The 18154-nt window shown below is 40.6% G+C and overlaps 1 protein-coding gene across 2 annotated transcripts in view; it reads left to right on the forward strand.

Moving 5' to 3' along the window:
* Positions 1–18154, forward strand: part of NEK7 (NIMA related kinase 7) — a 174107-nt gene that overhangs the window by 90879 nt on the left and 65074 nt on the right. For both annotated transcript variants that reach the window (XM_088474075.1, XM_088474076.1), the window contains one exon: positions 11957–12097. In XM_088474075.1, the coding sequence (XP_088330201.1) occupies positions 11957–12097 (141 nt within the window). The remainder of the gene's footprint in view (positions 1–11956; positions 12098–18154) is intronic.

Here is an 18154-nt window from a genome sequence, read left to right on the forward strand (position 1 = left end):
ACAGTGATATAGATGCACTTCACTTTGTATAACAGCATTTCACAATATTTTTGCTTTTATTTTACATCATTTGAAATCAGAACCTTACATAATAAATAGAAAGTATTTAAAGCTACTAAGCAAAACACAAATTAATACTCCATAGTAAATAGTATAAATACAGAGGGATTATTTATAACTAATGTATCTAACTCTTCCCTGAACTTATATTAAATCATTTAACAGTGACCTATTATCATTAGCCATCAATAATACCGTGAGTCCATGGTGGCTCTATAAGAGATACTTAGTCATTTGATGGTCCTTAGGATGGTTATTGCCTGTCTTCTTCATCGTAATATCATTTTATCCACTCAGAAATTAGAAGAGAAATATCTGTACTGTCACTAGTCCAGCAATATCAGATATGACACAGGAAGCATCCAGCTACCTGATTATACTCATCACACCTCCTATAGTGGCATCATCAGCTGCCACTATGACATCACTAGGTGCCCTGGCAAGGGGGCACTGCCATGTATCTAAAGCAGGGCATTGGGGGTTAATAGTAAATACAATGTAATGACTACATGTCAGTAAATCAGAACACATAATTGGGATGAGCAGAAATGTAATCATTACACACAGCAGTGATGTGTATTATCTGTGCGCTGTGTGTGTCTGTGATACATTCAGGCCAATATTATGCATCTGTAGAGACACGCACAATGCCATTGGGATGACAAAAAAGTAAAATAAATAAAAGAATGCACTCTGGCGTGATGGTTTGATTTCTCCCTCTCTCCTACTTCAGGACATGCTCCAGCCAATCAGAAGAGCAAGAGGAGGCAAGTGTGCTATCCCGCTCTCCCCTCTACTTCAGAACGTGCTCCAGCCAATCAGCAGAGCAAGAGGAGGCAAGTGTGCTATCCCGCTCTCCCCTCTACTTCAGAACGTGCTCCAGCCAATCAGCAGAGCAAGAGGAGGAGAGTGTGCTTTCTCGCTCTCCCCCTGCTGTGCATGCTCAGTACCAGAAAAGGTAGTGATGCCATAGCAATAGCTATAACGTCACTGCCAAGATCTGCAACGGGGTAGCCCCTTATCGAAGCTCCTGTCCCAGCAACAGATCTTTGCTAAATAGACCCCTAAAAAACATTCCTCATTGCCGCGACATGCGATTATAGGAAATGTTAATTTTCGGCGTTAAACCAAATTTATTTTGTTAAATTGGAGGTTATATGACGTAACCGCTCTTAGGGCCTGATTCAGAGATGGACGCAGAACAAGTCACTGCTGGTCTTTGGACTATGTGTAAATATGACAATGCCACAGGATGCGTCTGAACGAAAGAAACTTCTCCTGCCAGCATCTGCGCTTCCAAAGATGCAGCATCGAATCAATATGGAGATCCATCAGTGATGTATCCATCATCGCTCACCTGAGTAATCTGAAGCTTGCTAAGACTGGCCCGCCACCTGTCCGCTTGCAAGGACAGAAAATCTGCTTCTTCCGTTGCAGACCCTGGCCTCGGCACTCCCAGAAAACAGGGTGACACGTCCCCTATTCCGAGAATGCAGGTCAGCACCACCCCCTCCCCGTCCCCTTGGGGACACTGCATGTGATCAGGCAGGACTCGTTCTTCACATGCAGAGAACAAGTCCTGCGATTACGCATGCGCTCCGCCATCAGAGATGTACGTAAACCATCAGGGTTACGTATATATCTATGAATCAGGACCTTAGTGCAAAGATGCACACATGTGAGAACAAAAGGGTTTTGTTGTACAGCATCACATATTTCTGTCTCATCAAAATTCACACATCAATCACTGAAACCCAGTGCGATTTCTTGGTATACCTCTGATGACACAACAGTATCTGAGCAAGGCCAACCAGCTGTTATTGGACCACATGTCTTTATGGAAGCAGGAACAGTTACAGTGACACAACTGTAACAGCTCTTTATAACAGGCCGCACGTCTCTGGTGAGACTGATAAAAAATAATGCACATAATTTAGAATATGAAGTTGCCCAGTAAACTTTCTTGGAGTACTTAACGGTTACAAATGTGATTGTTGACAAAACTTAACCTATACCATATTTAAAAGTAAGGTTTTCTTTTTTTCATTAAATTGTTTCTTATATATAGAAACAGCTGGTATTCGGCACATAAACTTTTAAGTCCAAGTTTGACCTAAACCAGTGTTGGCTAACCTTGACACTCCAGCTGTTGTGGAACTATATATCCCAGCATGCCCTGCCACAGTTTTAGCATGCCCTAATAGCAAAACTGTAGCAGTGCATGCTGGGTAGTTCCATAACAGCTGGAGTGTCAAGGTTAGCCAACACTGACCTAAACCAATCCCCTCTTCACTCAGCTTCCATCCAATCATTCAGAGTCCTCCAGAATGTCAAGCACTGTAGTGTTTCCTGTTCATAGTTACATTTCACTACATGATGTTTGACCAATTTGAATGCCATATTTGTCTTTCAGAGAAAAAAAAGAATGTGCAGAAAAACTACCATTACAACAGCATAAGGCACACTGCTTCATATCATTAACATAATTTCTATGGTATTTACAGAGACATACTGCTGTTAAATATCGGCTGCTCAACAATATGTAGGGCCTAAGGCCAATGTGTAATGTCAAGCATAATCCCTACATTAACGTGTCACTCACAATTAAACTGCAAGAACTTAGATTTCTTTTTCCTTTAATAGTTCTTACCCTTGTAATAACAACAAGTTTTCTAACTTGACATAGTCTTTTTGGTTCAAAGTGCTATATTCCTGAGCTTCTGGTGAAATTTCTATTGCGGATACTTGGGTTGAATAAAGTAAGTGATGTTAAGCTTCAATAGTTAATTAGGCAGGGGAAGTTCAGGAGGAGCGCATTTTGTACAAATGGGAAGAGGTTATGTTGGAGTACCTAGAACCAGAAGGTTTTACCCCTTCTTCACCAGAAACATATCACATATTTGTGATGCTTTGAGTTTCATAGTGGAATAAGTTTTGGAATGTTAATTTCATTGCTTGGCCACACTGTATATAAAGAAAGAACTCTAGTATTGACCAATACACTGTCACTAACACTTTATATTCTCTTATATGTTTTATGAAACCCAAGATGGACCTATACTGTCTGGAATCTGCTCACTGGTTAGCCGCTAATTGGGCCACCTCAGCCTTTTCCCACTCGCTACATAACGCCCCAGCTGTTTGGCACCGCCTTTGGCTATGACTGTTGCTTTTCCCAACCCTCCCTGATACCTTCTGTCGTAACCTCCTTCCTGCTCCACTTCCTCCTGTCCTTCTATGTATGTATGTATGTGTGTGTGTATGTGTGTGTGTGTATATATATATATATATATATATAATGTGTGTCTGTATGTATTTGTGTGTATATATATATATATATATATATATATTACACACACATACACTAGCAGTGCCTATCCATCGCTGCTGATTGATTTATTCATTTTAGGGTGTGATATGAAACCCTGATGCCGGAAGACCGGCAGCAGTGAAGATCCCGGCAGGTAAGTAAACTAACTATACCTAACCCCCCCCAACCCACCCTTAGGGGTGCCATCCCGGGTGGGTGCCTAGACCTGACCTCCCCCCCCCCCAGGGGTGCCTAACCCCCCCTAGCCTGACCCTAACCCTCCAGGGGGGGTGCCAAACCCTAAGTCCCCCCCCGAGAGCCCCTAACCCTCCCTCCCCCCGCGGCTGTCTGCTCGCGACGACCGGCTTACCTTTGTTCGGTATGCCAGGCGTCGGGATTTCGACGGGTGGATTATGATAGGCGTTGGTATTTCGATGCCTATAATTAGTCCCTTACCGGGATTTCCAAGTTGGGAAGCCAGCGATTGGCATTTCGTCCGTGGGCTTCTTAACTACCTCCCATTCAATGATGCAGAGTGATTCATTTTATTTAATGATACTGAATCGATGATTCAAGTACTGTGAATGGGAATTTTCTCACCTGTCTGTCGGTGAGGTCAACCTGCCTGCTTAGAGCCGTGCAGCTCTACCCACCAGATTATACGAGAAGCTGTTATATATATATATATAATCTATATAACACAATGCATCCGGCACTCTGCAGGTGGCTGAAGCCTTGCTAGACCTTGCTTGGGTGCCTTCCTGGGGAACAAGCGCCCCTTATGCAACAAAACACAGTAAAGGTGGCATTCCAAGACTAATATCTTTGGTGAAACAAAATGGTGATTTTATTAAAGCACCATTTTGTTTCACCAAGGATATTAGTCTTGGCGTGCCGCCTTTACTGTGTTTTGAGAGATAGTTATATATATAACTAACTAACTCTATCACTCCAGGTACGGCTCTCCCAGGTAATAAACAGTATGTGACCAGATGCCCTCATATGCAAAAATAATATATACTTAACATCTGGATGCGGCACTTGCAAAAAAGATTTAATTACATTACAGTCAGCAACGTTTCAGTGCCACCTATACATAGACACTGTCCTCTGCCTGACGCAAACATGAATTATTGGGTAAAGAGAGCCCTTCTTATGAGGTTTTGCATTCTAAAAGTCTAATGCTTCTAAACCTAAGATTGAATCTTCAGTGTTGGGTTGATTTATTTTAAAATTACTGATAGTAAACCATTTTACAGTTAATAATGTATATATACTGTCATTGAGTAAAATGGTTTATAAAAGTCTACCTTTTTTCTCTGCCTTGCACGTCATGCCTTAGGCCATAGCTGTTAATGGGGGCTGTTTTATGTGACCCTGATCTCTTCTATGAGCATTCAAAGCCAAAGAGAAGCCTTTCAGACTTCCTATAGTTTGGTTTCATAGAAACAGGAACAGTGAGCATGCTCTTTCTTGTGAATGAGATGTTCATGATCTCATTAATACTCATAAATATTTAATACCTGCTGAGAAGATGGCTAACTTCATGCAGACATGTAAAAATAGGTGAATATAGAGGAACCTACATGACTAGCACAGTAAATGTAATGTCTATTCATGTTATCTATTTAGATATCTGTTTTACTGCTTCCTATTCAGAGGTTTTTTTCTTACTTTAATGACCAGTTTTTACGATTTGCTTTTCTTTATTTACATTTTTGTATTTAGTTCTATATTCTATACTAAGCTTTACAATTGGGAGTAAAACCTAGTAATAAAACCAGACATATGGTATACAGCGATAGAAGCAATTGGTCAATGCTTGCAAATTTATAATCTATGGTCATCTGGAATAATGTTTTTATGCATTGGTTAACAAAAGTAATGCTTTTTATGGAAGCATATAAGTTTATGCATTGTTCCCTTTTTTTGAACCTTTTATGTGGGCAAATAATAATAATAAAAAAAAGGTTAAACACTTTCACCTAATTAGTGTAATTCCCAATATTTCCCAAAAAACATATAATCTAGTCGTCCTGATACCACACAGCAATACCAAATATCAGTACTATACAAGGTCTGAAGTGGAGTCCAGAAACCGTTTTTTAACGTTTTGCTTCTCTCTAATGACGTTACATTTTACATTTGCATGTGGTTACAACAACATGCATCATTTTTACATGTGCAAGGAATGAAGACAAATATTTCCTGCTGGAATCAATTTGAGAAGTTTGGCTGATCATTTCTGAGTGTAACATGCCTTTTTGCCCATGTGTATTCATTTGCACAAAATTTGTGTCACATGAAATACATGGAACATGGAGGGTGTTTGATTATAGGAATTATTGTTACTTTTATTTTTTTTTTTATAGGCTCAGTCTGGTGGATCTCCTCTTAACTTGAACATGTGTAGTTCTATTTGGACCATACAAGCTGCATTTACATTGGACCTATTCTACCAAACCAGGAATTCCTGGGGCTTCGCATTCAGCTTACTGCTTTCACTGGTGTATTGACATTCAGAGGGGTGGAACAGGGTGATTCAGTTCACCCTTATGCTGGGTACACCGTAGACGATATGTCGTCTGATCCCACAGATCGGAGCGACATATCTGGTACATCGTCTAGTGTGTACCCATGATATGCGAGCTCCCATAGGTTTCTGCTGCAGGGCCGAAGGGGGATGTCGCTAACGATGCCATGCTGCAGAATGCAGCATGACACTTGCCGCATGCAGGTTCCCGTCGCTGGCGATGTCATGCTGGGTACACATTGTCTAATGCAGTGGTTCCCAAGCTGGGTGCCTCAGGACACTTGCAGGGGTGCCTCAGGTTGGTGGTCCAGTACCAAATAAAATGATTTTAGTTAGTGTGATAGGCAAAACTAGTGCTAATAGTGGTCAAATTAAAAATGTGGACAATAAGAAGTGCAGCCCTGTCAGCCACCACATAACTGAACCTAAAGGTGACATATGATCACAATTTACTTAATTTAATTTTTGCTGAATTGCTCAATAAGAAACTTTTGGCCAATGGCTGCCGTGGAAAAAATGCTGATACTCTAGGGCAGGGGTTCCCAACCACGGTCCTCAAGGCACACTAACAGTCCAGGTTTTAGGGATAGCCATACTTGAGCACAAGCAACTTAATTAGTACCTCAGTTATTTTGATTAAACCATCTGTGCTTTAGCATGGATATCACCCAAACCAGGACTGTTAGTGTGCCTTGAGGACCGAGGTTGGGAATCACTGCTCTAGGGCACCGTGATTCCAAAACGTTTGGGAACCACTGGTCTAATGTATACTTAGCTTTAGGCCATTAGTGGCAGTCCATGTCAAAATTGTCATCACATTTGGCTGAGTATCTCAGTTGTGCATGCCACAGCCATGAAGTGCTCTACTTGGCAAAGTTATATTTCTCTCAACTCAACACCTACTTTATGCACAATATATGTATCTCATCCACACTCATTTCCTGCTACCATTCTCAGTTAAAGGATTTTTCTCAGACTTCACCCTTTCTGTGGAATGCCCTGCCTTGCACAACAAAACTTTTAAGGGTAGATTTACTAAAGCTTCTGAAACAAAACATATGGTGATGTTGCCCATAGCAGCCAATCAGATTCTAACTATAATTTCTCTATTGCAGAGGTTCCCAAACTCTGTTCTCAAGGCACCCTAACAGTCCAGGTTTTTAGGCTATCCTTGCTTGACCACAAGTGACTTAATACCTCAATCAGATTGATGTATCCATCTGTGCTCAGTCATGGATATCCTTAAAACCTGGACTGCTTGGGTGCCTTCTAGAAAATGATAGAGAATCTGATTGGTTGCTATGGGCAATATCACCACTTGTCTGTTTAAGAAGCTTTAGTAAATATACCCCTTAGCCTCCAAACTTTCAAGAATTTCCTGAAAACGCATCTCCTTAGGCAAGCTTCTCAAATTCTTGAATCACATATGCAATACGACGTGACGTGTGGTGTGACTTAGGTGACGTACAATAGATAGCTAGTTTCCGGCTTTCACACAGCATGGTGTCTGGTTTGCATCGCAGCCGCACACCAACAGACTTGTGTACTGCGGAGTTAGGATTTACACTTTACTTGCAATCATGGTTGTGTAAATTCTCCCGTGCTGCTTTGGGGGATGCACCGCTTTGTGACGTGATATGAATATATGTGCGTGTGGGCACATCTGTATTTAGACAGGTAGAATAGCCTAAAGAGTTTAACACCCCTCTATTCTACCTGATTTGCAACCCCTCTACATTATACACACAAAATGTACATGTGTATACTATACTCAGACAGCCCTCTGACCCCAGACAAAAGAAATGTCAGCGGAGCCCATCTGTTTGTATGTTAATACCCTGTCTGGTTTTATTATGGTGTCAAATTATATATATATATAAAAAACTCAGGGCTTGAATTGACAGTTATTTTATTTTAAATATCCAGAGAACAATTTGATGTAGCAGTATCATTGCTAGCGCTTTAACATCATTTCATATTGTCCAGTCGCTATTGGTTGACATCTATTGTACATGTTTGACAATATAGATGACTGCAATCCACCTACAAGAAAATAAGGCATTCAGCCTTGTAGGAGTCTGACTCCAGAAATCTTGTGACAGTGCAGATGCGACAGACTGTTAATTCAGTGACCCTTCTGCCCTTTGTAAGAAAGAGTTGTGGGGGAGGCAAACAATGGGAGCATTACAGTTGGACTGTGAAGTTTGGATGCACTGCCCACTGTTAAACAGATTACCTCTAATGAAGTGTCTAATGCTCAGGGCTCGTCAACTTAATCAGCAAAGGCAGCTTCACCCCATCTCACAAAGCAAACCCGTGGCCCTCTGGCCCTGGACAGCCACTCTCGTCCCCTCTCTCAGGGAGGTGCCTAGCCCTAACCAAGCCAGACAGTGTGTGATCTGACATGCAAATATAGGTCATTGCATATGTAAATGTGTGATTACAAACTCGCATGCCAAAACACATTAGCCAGAGTTTGGACTCAGCATGCGGCTGTCACTGTGTCTTAGAGACTCACGCTAATCTTTGTCAAGTACAAATGCGTTCTCAAAGTGGGGAAAGGAGCGATTTATTGTCTAATCACATTTTGTCTCATTTACTGCATATGTCTTTGTGATTGCACATGCAGATGTGCTGTTTATCTTTGTGTAGTACCAGAAGAGGTATGCATCACCTTACTTAGGAAGTACATACAAGGTTACACAAAGTACCATTAACAAAATGAGAGATTACTGTAAAGTTGCTCGAAGGATGAAAGATGCAAATAAAACAATCTTTCCTATGGACCTTAAAAACTAGTTAAATGTACATAAAATTGTTTAATTACAGTTTATATGATTTCAGTGTAAGCCAAGTGAAGCACTACATATTGAGCTTCACTTCCTATAATTTGGTAGGTCTTGTCTCAAAGCTTGGCGTATTATTAATATATTTATATAATGCCACGATATGCCACAGTGCTGTGCAGAGAACAGTTTACATTTTCTTTGTGTGGATTTCCACTGGATGCTCTAGTTTCCTCCTACAGCTTAAAAACATAACGGTAGGTTAATTAGCTGCTGACTTAAATGGACTATAGTGTTCATGTATGTGTTTAAATTATAGGATATATAGACCGTAAAAGGTTAAATGTTTGTATAATGATGCATAGTGTGTAATGCTATAAATAATCATAATACTACCACTGCAAAACCTACCCAATTACATCGCACTACTTTGTGACTAATACCCTCACCCTGGACTGTTTCACTAGCTCCCCACTCTCACCCCTTCTCATCTTCCCCTATGGGTAAATAAGTGAGGAATGCTTTATTGCAATGTTTTTTTATACTGATTTCACTTGCACTGATTTTGACAATGGTCATTTAGGGTTTAATTTTCATATTTCCAATAAATCTGATGTTATAAAATAAAGTTATAGATAAAAAATGAAATAATGAATTATCTATTTGTATGTGTTATGATATATTACTTTCATATAGCCATGTGGCTAGTATAGAGCTTTTAAAAATGTCTTTATATTGGGTATTGTTTATGCTTTTGTATGCAAATCTGAAACCTTATGAATAGGCTGTGATCTGTAAAGCGCTGCGGAATATGTGTGCTCTATATAAATAACTGATAATAATAATAAAAGTGAGTTCTTAATTATGTGGGTACCAGTGACACATCACTTAAAAAATATGCCATCAGACTCCTCCACATGGCTCATATGCAGCCATAAGCATCCATGTGCCCCTTATTTGCCATCAGAAGCTTTCACATGCCCCTTATATCAGATTTCTCCAGATGCCCCATATATATCAGACCCCTCCAGATGCCCCATATATGATATCAGATTCCTCCAGATGCCCCTTATATTTAAACAGACATCAACCCAATAGCCGCCTCTGCTCTTGGGAATGTCAGGAGGTGGACCAATCAGGAGAGGGGACAGGGTGACTGGGGGTGGGGTTAAGCTCTTTCCCCCGAAGCCGAGAGGTAGAAACTTGTCGCTGCCTGACAGCCATCGATGGCGGAGAACTATTGGATCTCCGCCATTGACTGCAAAACCTTGGTGTAGAAGAACAGACAGAGGGCATGATTTGAGGTTGTATGCTAATGCCGGAGCTACTGCAGTTGTGTATGCAAATGTCACAGATGCTGAGGAACGCCCACCTGTGGATTTGCTAATCCAAGCATCTGCATACAAAGAAGCAGCATCATTCGCATATCTTTCGATTATTGTCATTCTGAGTAACACTGTGGTCACGCAGAATGGCCTTGGGAACTGAGATGCCAGAGACATTTTTTGTTGCATACAAGTTCGCAGATGCAGGAAGTGACATGCACCTGAAATGGTTGTGACACGCCTGCATACTTTGCTGCCACTTCACCACTGCCACCCCAACACTCCCTATCAATCACACTGTGAGTAAATATTCACTGTAATGTAGTGTTCATTCTAGGTCAGTCGCGGGCAGGGCGCCGGTCCGTAGAAAGGAGACACTCGCGTGAGCCCACAAAGGGGTCGTGGCAAAGAGAGAAGGGGTCGTGTCAAGATTCACCCACTTTTCATTACTCTTGGGGGGCATGCCCAGCACTTATGAACATGCTGGGCTGCCCTCAGGCTCTTACCTCACTGGCAGTGAGTGCTGCACCGCAATTAACTCCCCACCCCCCCCTCGGCACACTGCTTTAAAACACTTGTTTTAGCAGGGCGTTGCCGTAAGGGCTGGGCGCATTCTGCCTTTTTTAAATCTGGCAGGGTAAGGGTGCCCCCATAAAACAGCCTAGCGGAAACGCTAGTAATGTACCTTGACGCATGAGCAGTTTACAGATAATCTCTCAACTGCAGAAATATCGGCATAGCGTACAACTGTGAATAAGGCCCACAGTTCATAAAGCATCTCCTTGGAATCCATCCTCTGCGCTCATCCCTAGGTCTGATTCATGGCCTGGAGCACATCTTGCTGGATGTGGTATTTTTATTATGACTGGGTCCCTTGCACCATGTTGGAGTAAAAAGCATGCTATAACACGTAAGCACAAACTCTGATAGGTGTTCACCTGTTTCATGTATTTTTCAGCATGAGTTTTAAGACTGCAACTAGATTCCAGTGTGTGGATTATGAAACATTTACCAGCAGAATTTCTAAGATGGTGCATCAAAATATTACTCACATTTGGGACTTTTTGGTCCAGAATAAAGGTCACAGCTTTTCAAACTACTGAATGTCACATATGCTGCAAAAAAATAATCCAAAGTACTCCTCAATGTTGCCTCTGAAGGAGACCATTTGTGAGCTCATAGGGGTAACCTGTCTATCAAAGGACTATTATGTTTAAAGTTCAATTCACTAACCACAGAAGACATGAAGATGACAGTTATGTCTACCTTGAGACAAGGCTACTTACACCATCCTGCGTATGAAGGGATTTTATGCAGAAAATCTTCTTTTTGGTGTCTTAAAACAGTAAATAGACTTCATTCTTTATGTTGGCTAACTGCATTTTTATTTTCTCAAACGTTAAAAATAAAAAAGTTTCCTGATAACATATTTTTATGCACTGTAGCTGCAATAGATTGTCTTACAAACTGCAGTCTTCCAATTCAACTCTCTTTACTGGTTACAGCAGGCCTGGCCAACCTGTGGTTTCCAGCTGTTGTGAAACTACAAGTCTCATGATACCCTCCCACCGATCAGCTGGTAAAGCATGCTCATAGGTTGGCCAGGCCTGGGATAACGCATCATTTGAACAAAAAGTAATGTTTATGACATGAAGAGATTTTCATATTTATTGATTTCTATACTTTATCGATCGAAGATTCCCTGAGGAGCTACTCAGGCAGCAAAGTCATTGATCTTGATATTGAACTAATTATGTTTATTTAAGTGTATAAGAAATGCATGTAGATGTTTTAACACTGATGTATGTAGCCCTGCCTTGTGTTAAGGCATTTAAATTTAATATTTCTGCATATTTTTCTTTCTGTAAAAAGAATAAAACCTACTGTGCATTAGTATTTCCTATCTCACTTCCTCTTCAATTTCAATTTCACATATGTATAGAAGACACTGCGACCAGACATGGGTTATAACACGCTGGCTAATTTCCAGATTGAGAAGAAAATTGGACGGGGCCAGTTCAGCGAAGTCTACAGAGCCATATGCCTTTTAGATCGAGTACCTGTTGCTTTAAAGAAAGTTCAGGTAAGTGAATTTGGGACAGGGCAAGATTTGTTTTGTTTTGGTTTTTTTTGTTACAAGCCTATTACAACTGTGCTCTTGCAGAACATTTTATCTCCTTGCTGTATTTGATTATACTCGCATTCACATGTCTGAACGAGGAGACTAATTAAGCAGGTGTCCAAATAATTTATAAGAGATATTTTTTTAGAGGAAGGTTAATTGCAAAAGGTAATTCCTTGTGATAGGGGCCAGTATATCCTCCAAAGTGTACTGTGTAGGGTTCTACTAAAAAATTAAATTTTCAAACAGGATAACAAACTTTAGGTCACAAGAGCTAAGTTTTCTTATGGGTTTCAATCTTTGGCAGATGAAACCCTATTCCAATTCCAGTGTTTTCACCATGAAGGGGGTTCCCAGGATTTTTCAGAACTCTTAACAATTTCAAGCAGTGGTATAAAATAAACCACACGCTAAATGCAGCATGTGCAGCTTTTGTCATACTACAGGTCTCTCACAGCAGTCCTGCAATGTAATAATCTGATTTGGTGAGCCTATTGTGCAATTACATGCTCTGATGTCAAGTCAATCAAAGATGGGTGGGTCCCTGACGCAGAAAGGTGGCGGTACTCTCTGAATCCGTACACTACAGATGCAGAGAGTGCAGTGGGCCCCTGCATCTCACCAGAATCCCCACTGCTGCTGCCCTGCACACTGGGTATGTGCTGGGAAGGGCAGAAGGCTCATGGATGAGAGATTTGTATTGCAGCTACCATAAGCTACAGTAGCATGTTTCTGGGGCTGGGGTACCTGTGCATTTTTCCCGCATCCTCCATGTGCATCCTTCCCCAGCTGCTGAACATGGCTATGAGCAATGTCCTCTTTGCACCATGTACCCTGTATTTCCTGGTCTTACTTTTGAGCTTCCTCATTGTGGCGCCCCTGTCCAAGAGCAGCACTGGCTTCCATGGGAGGTGCCTCCTGTTCCCCAAGGGTGTCTGTCTGATAGGAACACAATGCTGGAATGGGAGCACATCACAGTGGAGGAGTGGTGGTCTGAGTCTGATGGTTACTAACCATTAATGTTTTTGTTCTGATGGTAGTGTTTTTACCATTTGATGGTGACAGTTTGATGTTTGCCACCATCAAATGAATGTCATGTTCTGACATATTTTTTTTAATTCCTGGTTGCTGTGCATCTCCTGTCTTTTTCCTGGCTACTCTATCTGCAAAATGACATTTCCATGGGTTCGTTAGAGGCGGTCTCTCACTCTGTCTGCCTTAGACGTGACCCTGCAATTAAATTGTAAATTGCAAATTAACAATTCAAACTAAATCTTGTAAAACACATGGAAATATGTTGGAGCACTTGTGAGTATAAATGAAAACTTAAATGAGCGCTAAGTATAAAAAGATCAAAGGTTTAATACCAAGAAATGACAATAATACACAACAATATCGGATGATGATATATGAGCACAATGCTCTGTTCAGTGTTCAGACATTCTTAATTTAAACACTGATGTGACCACATGGCTGGTGGAAAAATGAGTCTATTTCATATGGAAACAACGTAGTTAAAAGTGAAAACAATCCTGGATTTAATGGGTATTTAGACACTGTATCTTCTTATGAACATAGTTTTCAATAGGACACGGTACCAGCAATGTAGGAGTAACTGCTACAGGGAGCCACTATAGAATGGAGATATATAGGCTGTCCTGCAAGATCTGTGTGCCAGCAATATACAGGAGTAGTACCTCTACCACTAATATGCGGGAGTGTAACTTGTAACTGTATATAGTTACCCTTTGTGTCTCCAATGTCCTGGAGCCCCAACAAAGAAATGCTCTGACCGCTCATCAGCGGGAGCGTGGATGCTGGCAGGCAGGGAGCCTGAATCTGGGTGCTCCATGTGTGACCGGTCATGTCACCTATGGAGAGGTGCAATAAGCCACGGCAAGCTCCTGGTGCAAAGGACAGGTCCCGAGCAGTATTCTGGATATTTTAAAACAAATATATATATAAAATATACCCATAAACAAAAAAAAAATCGTTATTATACTGAGTAACACATGATTTTTTGTTTATAAATATATATTTCTTTTATGGGTATATTTTATATATATTTCTTTTATGGGTATATTTTATATATATTTGTTTTAAAATATTCATTATGTTTTATTAATAAATGTGCAGTCCTTTAAATTTAGTAATGTATAAATATGGGTAGATGCTCTTTGAAAAGTTGATCCGATTCTGGAAAAAAAAACTCTTAGTAATCCGTAGTTTAAGTCCTAACAGCTGAATGAATTTAAAACAGCTGAAGAACATACCGCAATTAAGATCAATGAATGGAGCTATTTAAATCCCATACCGTTTAACGGATGTCATACATTCTGAGGAAACCGGGTTTTTTACTGTCCGGAGAAACGCGTCAAGGAATCTTCCGTTTGCTTTCACCAGACCGCCACACGTCCAGAGTACTGCTCGGGTCCTGTCCTTTGCACCAGGAGCCTTCCGCGGCTTATTGCACCTCTCCATAGCTGACACGTCCGTCACACACGGAGCACCCAGATTCAGGCTCCCTGCCTGCCAGCATCCACGCTCCCGCTGACGAGCGGTCAGAGCATCATACCTTCCCCGGAGATTGTATCTGCAGCATTTCTTTGTTGGGGGCTCCAGGACATTGGAGACACAAAGGGTAACTATATACAGTTACAAGTTACATTCCCGCATATTAGTAGTAGAGGTACTACTCCTGTATATTGCTGGCACTCAGATATTGCAGGACAGCCTATATATCTCCATTCTATAGTGGCTCCCTGTAGCAGTTACTCCTACATTGCTGTTACCATGTCCTATTGACAACTATGTTCATAAGAAGATACAGTGTCTAAATACCCATTCAATCCAGGATTGTTTTCACTTTCAACTACGTTGTTTCCATATGAAATAGGCTAATTTTTCCACCAGCCATGTGGTCACATCAGTGTTTAAATTAAGACGGTCTGAACACTGCACAGAGCATTGTGCTCATATATCATCATCCGAGATTGTTGTGTATTATTGTCATTTCTTGGTATTAAACCTTTGATCTTTTTATATTTATCGCTCATTTAATTTTTCATTTATACTCACAAGTGCTCCAACAAAATTCCATTTGTTCTCCATTTTTAGCAGGAAGCAGATCCTGCTTGTTAGGAGCTGCCAGTTTGTATAATCATTGCGCATTTAGTTGATAGGCGCACCTTATCACTTTCTTTGAAATCTTGTAAAAGTAGTCGTTACCTATTTATATCATAACTTTCATTTTAATTTAACCAAAAAATATTAGTCTTTATTAGTCCAAATAAATATTTTTAAAATGAGCACTAAAAGTTGTATAGCTGTGCCTAATTACAGGATTCAAACTCTCATTGCCTTATAGTGAGAACCATTTAAATATGCCTTGTCCATAATATTAAGTACTGCGTAAGCCGAAAGTGACCTAACTTTAAAAGCCTGTTTTCTCCCTTCTGAGGCAAAACGCCTATCCAGAAAAATATATGTTGTAGTTTAAAGTCTGCTCTTTTTAATGAATGTTGTTTCAAGGAAATTTGTTATGCTTTTTTGCTATTGGATTTCAAAGATGGTGGAAAATTAAACATGCAATTTGTGAAAGCAATTTTAGATGACATTATCACATGAACTAAGTAACTTTAAAGTCTGTTATTTTATGATTGTGATGGTGTCCACTTGGATAGTTAGCTATACTAATGTCATACTAATATAATGTTTTCCTTTGGAGATATGGGCAGCTGAATTCCAGAAAAAATGTTTACACAACAGATTTTTTTGGCCTACTTTGGCCTCATATTGTCAAAAAAGTACTTTTTTGTAAGCCTTGAGGCAGCTATTTTTGAAATCTGCATCAAAAGTAGTATAAGCAGGTGCACTCTCACAACTTTTGCTCTCATAGATCTGCCACAGCAATTACTTGAACATTGCTGATTGTGCACCGCTGAGTTGGTGGCAGTTTCACCTACTTCCACTACTATTGCATACTGTGACCTGAAACTTTACCAAAGTTAGTTCTACATATATACCAACCTTCCTGCAAAATTTCATCAAAATCAGAGATGGTCAAGTGGGGGCCGCTGGTCCACTTGACATGCAATGCGTCAGTATAGCACAGTGGTTCCCAAATTTTTTTGTACCAAGGCTCCCTAGAGTATCAGCATTGTTTTCACGACCCCTAAGCCAAAAGTCTCTTATTGAGAAATTCAGAAAAACAAATGAAATGTAGTAAAGTGAGGTTCAGCTATGTCGTGGTGGACAGGTTTGTGCTTCTGTTTGTCCACATATTTACATTGACCATAAATAATTTGATTTGGTGCTGAACCACCAACCTGAGGCAACCCAGGGTGCCTCGGCGCACAGTATAGCATCTATGATGCCTACTTTGATAAGCTGACCATAGTTTGATATTTGTGGGATGCCTTTTAACTAGTATACATGAAGCTTTCGGGGGTCATAGTGTCTTTCACTTTACTAAATCTGGAGACTTCAACGCCATCCACATTATAGCAATACTGACTTTGGCTAATGGCATCAATTTAAATACCTATTTATACACAATTTGACTTCTTCATTTGCAGTAGAGGTCTGGCAGAGCATCACCAGGGATGAAACACAGCGTCTGGTGATGTCTATGCGTTCCAGACTTCAGGCTGTAATTGCCTGCAAAGGATTTGCAAGAAAGTATTAAAAAGTGAAAGTTAGATTTAGGATTGTTTAGTTTGGGAGGCACATATAGAAACCGTTGTAATTCCTACACCGTTCACCTGATTTGGATGTAATTACCCTCAAATTAAATCTGAAAGTCTGCAGTTAAAGCACATCTTGGTTGTTTCATTTCAAAGCCATTGTGGTGGTGAACAGAGGCCAAAATATGAAAATTATGTCAATGTCCCAATATTTATGCAGCTGACTGTATATTGTGAATTTATCTGAAACAACTTTTTTTTATTTGATGATCATGAGGTTTAGGAGTTGATAAGTGTAAAAGATACTTGAGCCTCTATTGATCTCTGGCTGTTAAAACTATTCAAAGCTAAGAGGGTGAACTGTGTATTTTGTTTATAATTACAATTTTCGTTGCTGATTAACATGATGTGAACAAATGTAGGTATATTAATGGGGAAGCAGTCGGGAAGCCGACGGACCGGAATCCCGATCGTCGGCTTCCCGACTGTCTAATCCCGGCAAGGGTTTAAATGTCAGGCGTCAAAATCCCGACACCTGTCATTTTACATACGCCGGGAGCCCGACACCCGGCTTACCGATGGAAGTTAAACCGGGCGCCGGTCTCGGACAGCCGCGGGGGGGGAGGGTTAGATTTAGGGTTCCCGGAGGGGGGACTTAGGGTTAGGCACCCCCCTTCCCTGGGAGTTTAGGGTTAGGCTAGGGGTAGGGAGGGTTAGGGCTAGGCACCCACCCGGGGGATTTAAGCTTAGGCGGCGGGGAAGGGGGGGTTAGGTTTAGGCACTTAGAGGGCGGATTAGGGTTAGACACTCCTAAGGGAGGGTTAGGTTACGGGGTAGAATAGGGTTAGGAAATACTTACCTTGAGACGATTGGGATGTTCACTGCTCCCGGGATGCCGCTGTCGGGATTTGGACCGCCGGCGGTCATTCATACTGAAACCTATTAATGTGCTTGGCTGTGAAATTAGGGATTACCAACAAAAAGAAAAAAAGAAGTCTATCTGGCAATGCACTTTGGACCAAATATATAAAATCTAACTTTTATTAATGTTTATTAAAATAAAATGTATGACTCTGAGACAAAAAGGGGGGGCTCCAAACGAAATATTAAAAAACTTTATGCATATAAATATAAAGAATAGAAGTGTGTGAAAATTAAAAACCAATCCACTGTGTTCCGGTTATAGAAATACTTTAATATTACCAGTGGTTTCCTTATCTTTTAATATTTAGTAAATAATCAATCATATATACCTAATTAAGTATTCATGAATATTATGAGTCTGCTACAGTGGTGTTGTATATAGTTGTCTTATATTAGAAATTAATGATTT

This window comes from Taudactylus pleione, unplaced genomic scaffold (genome assembly GCF_031769625.1).
Source record: "Taudactylus pleione unplaced genomic scaffold, aTauple2 ptg000146l, whole genome shotgun sequence".
NCBI lineage: Eukaryota > Metazoa > Chordata > Amphibia > Anura > Myobatrachidae > Taudactylus > Taudactylus pleione.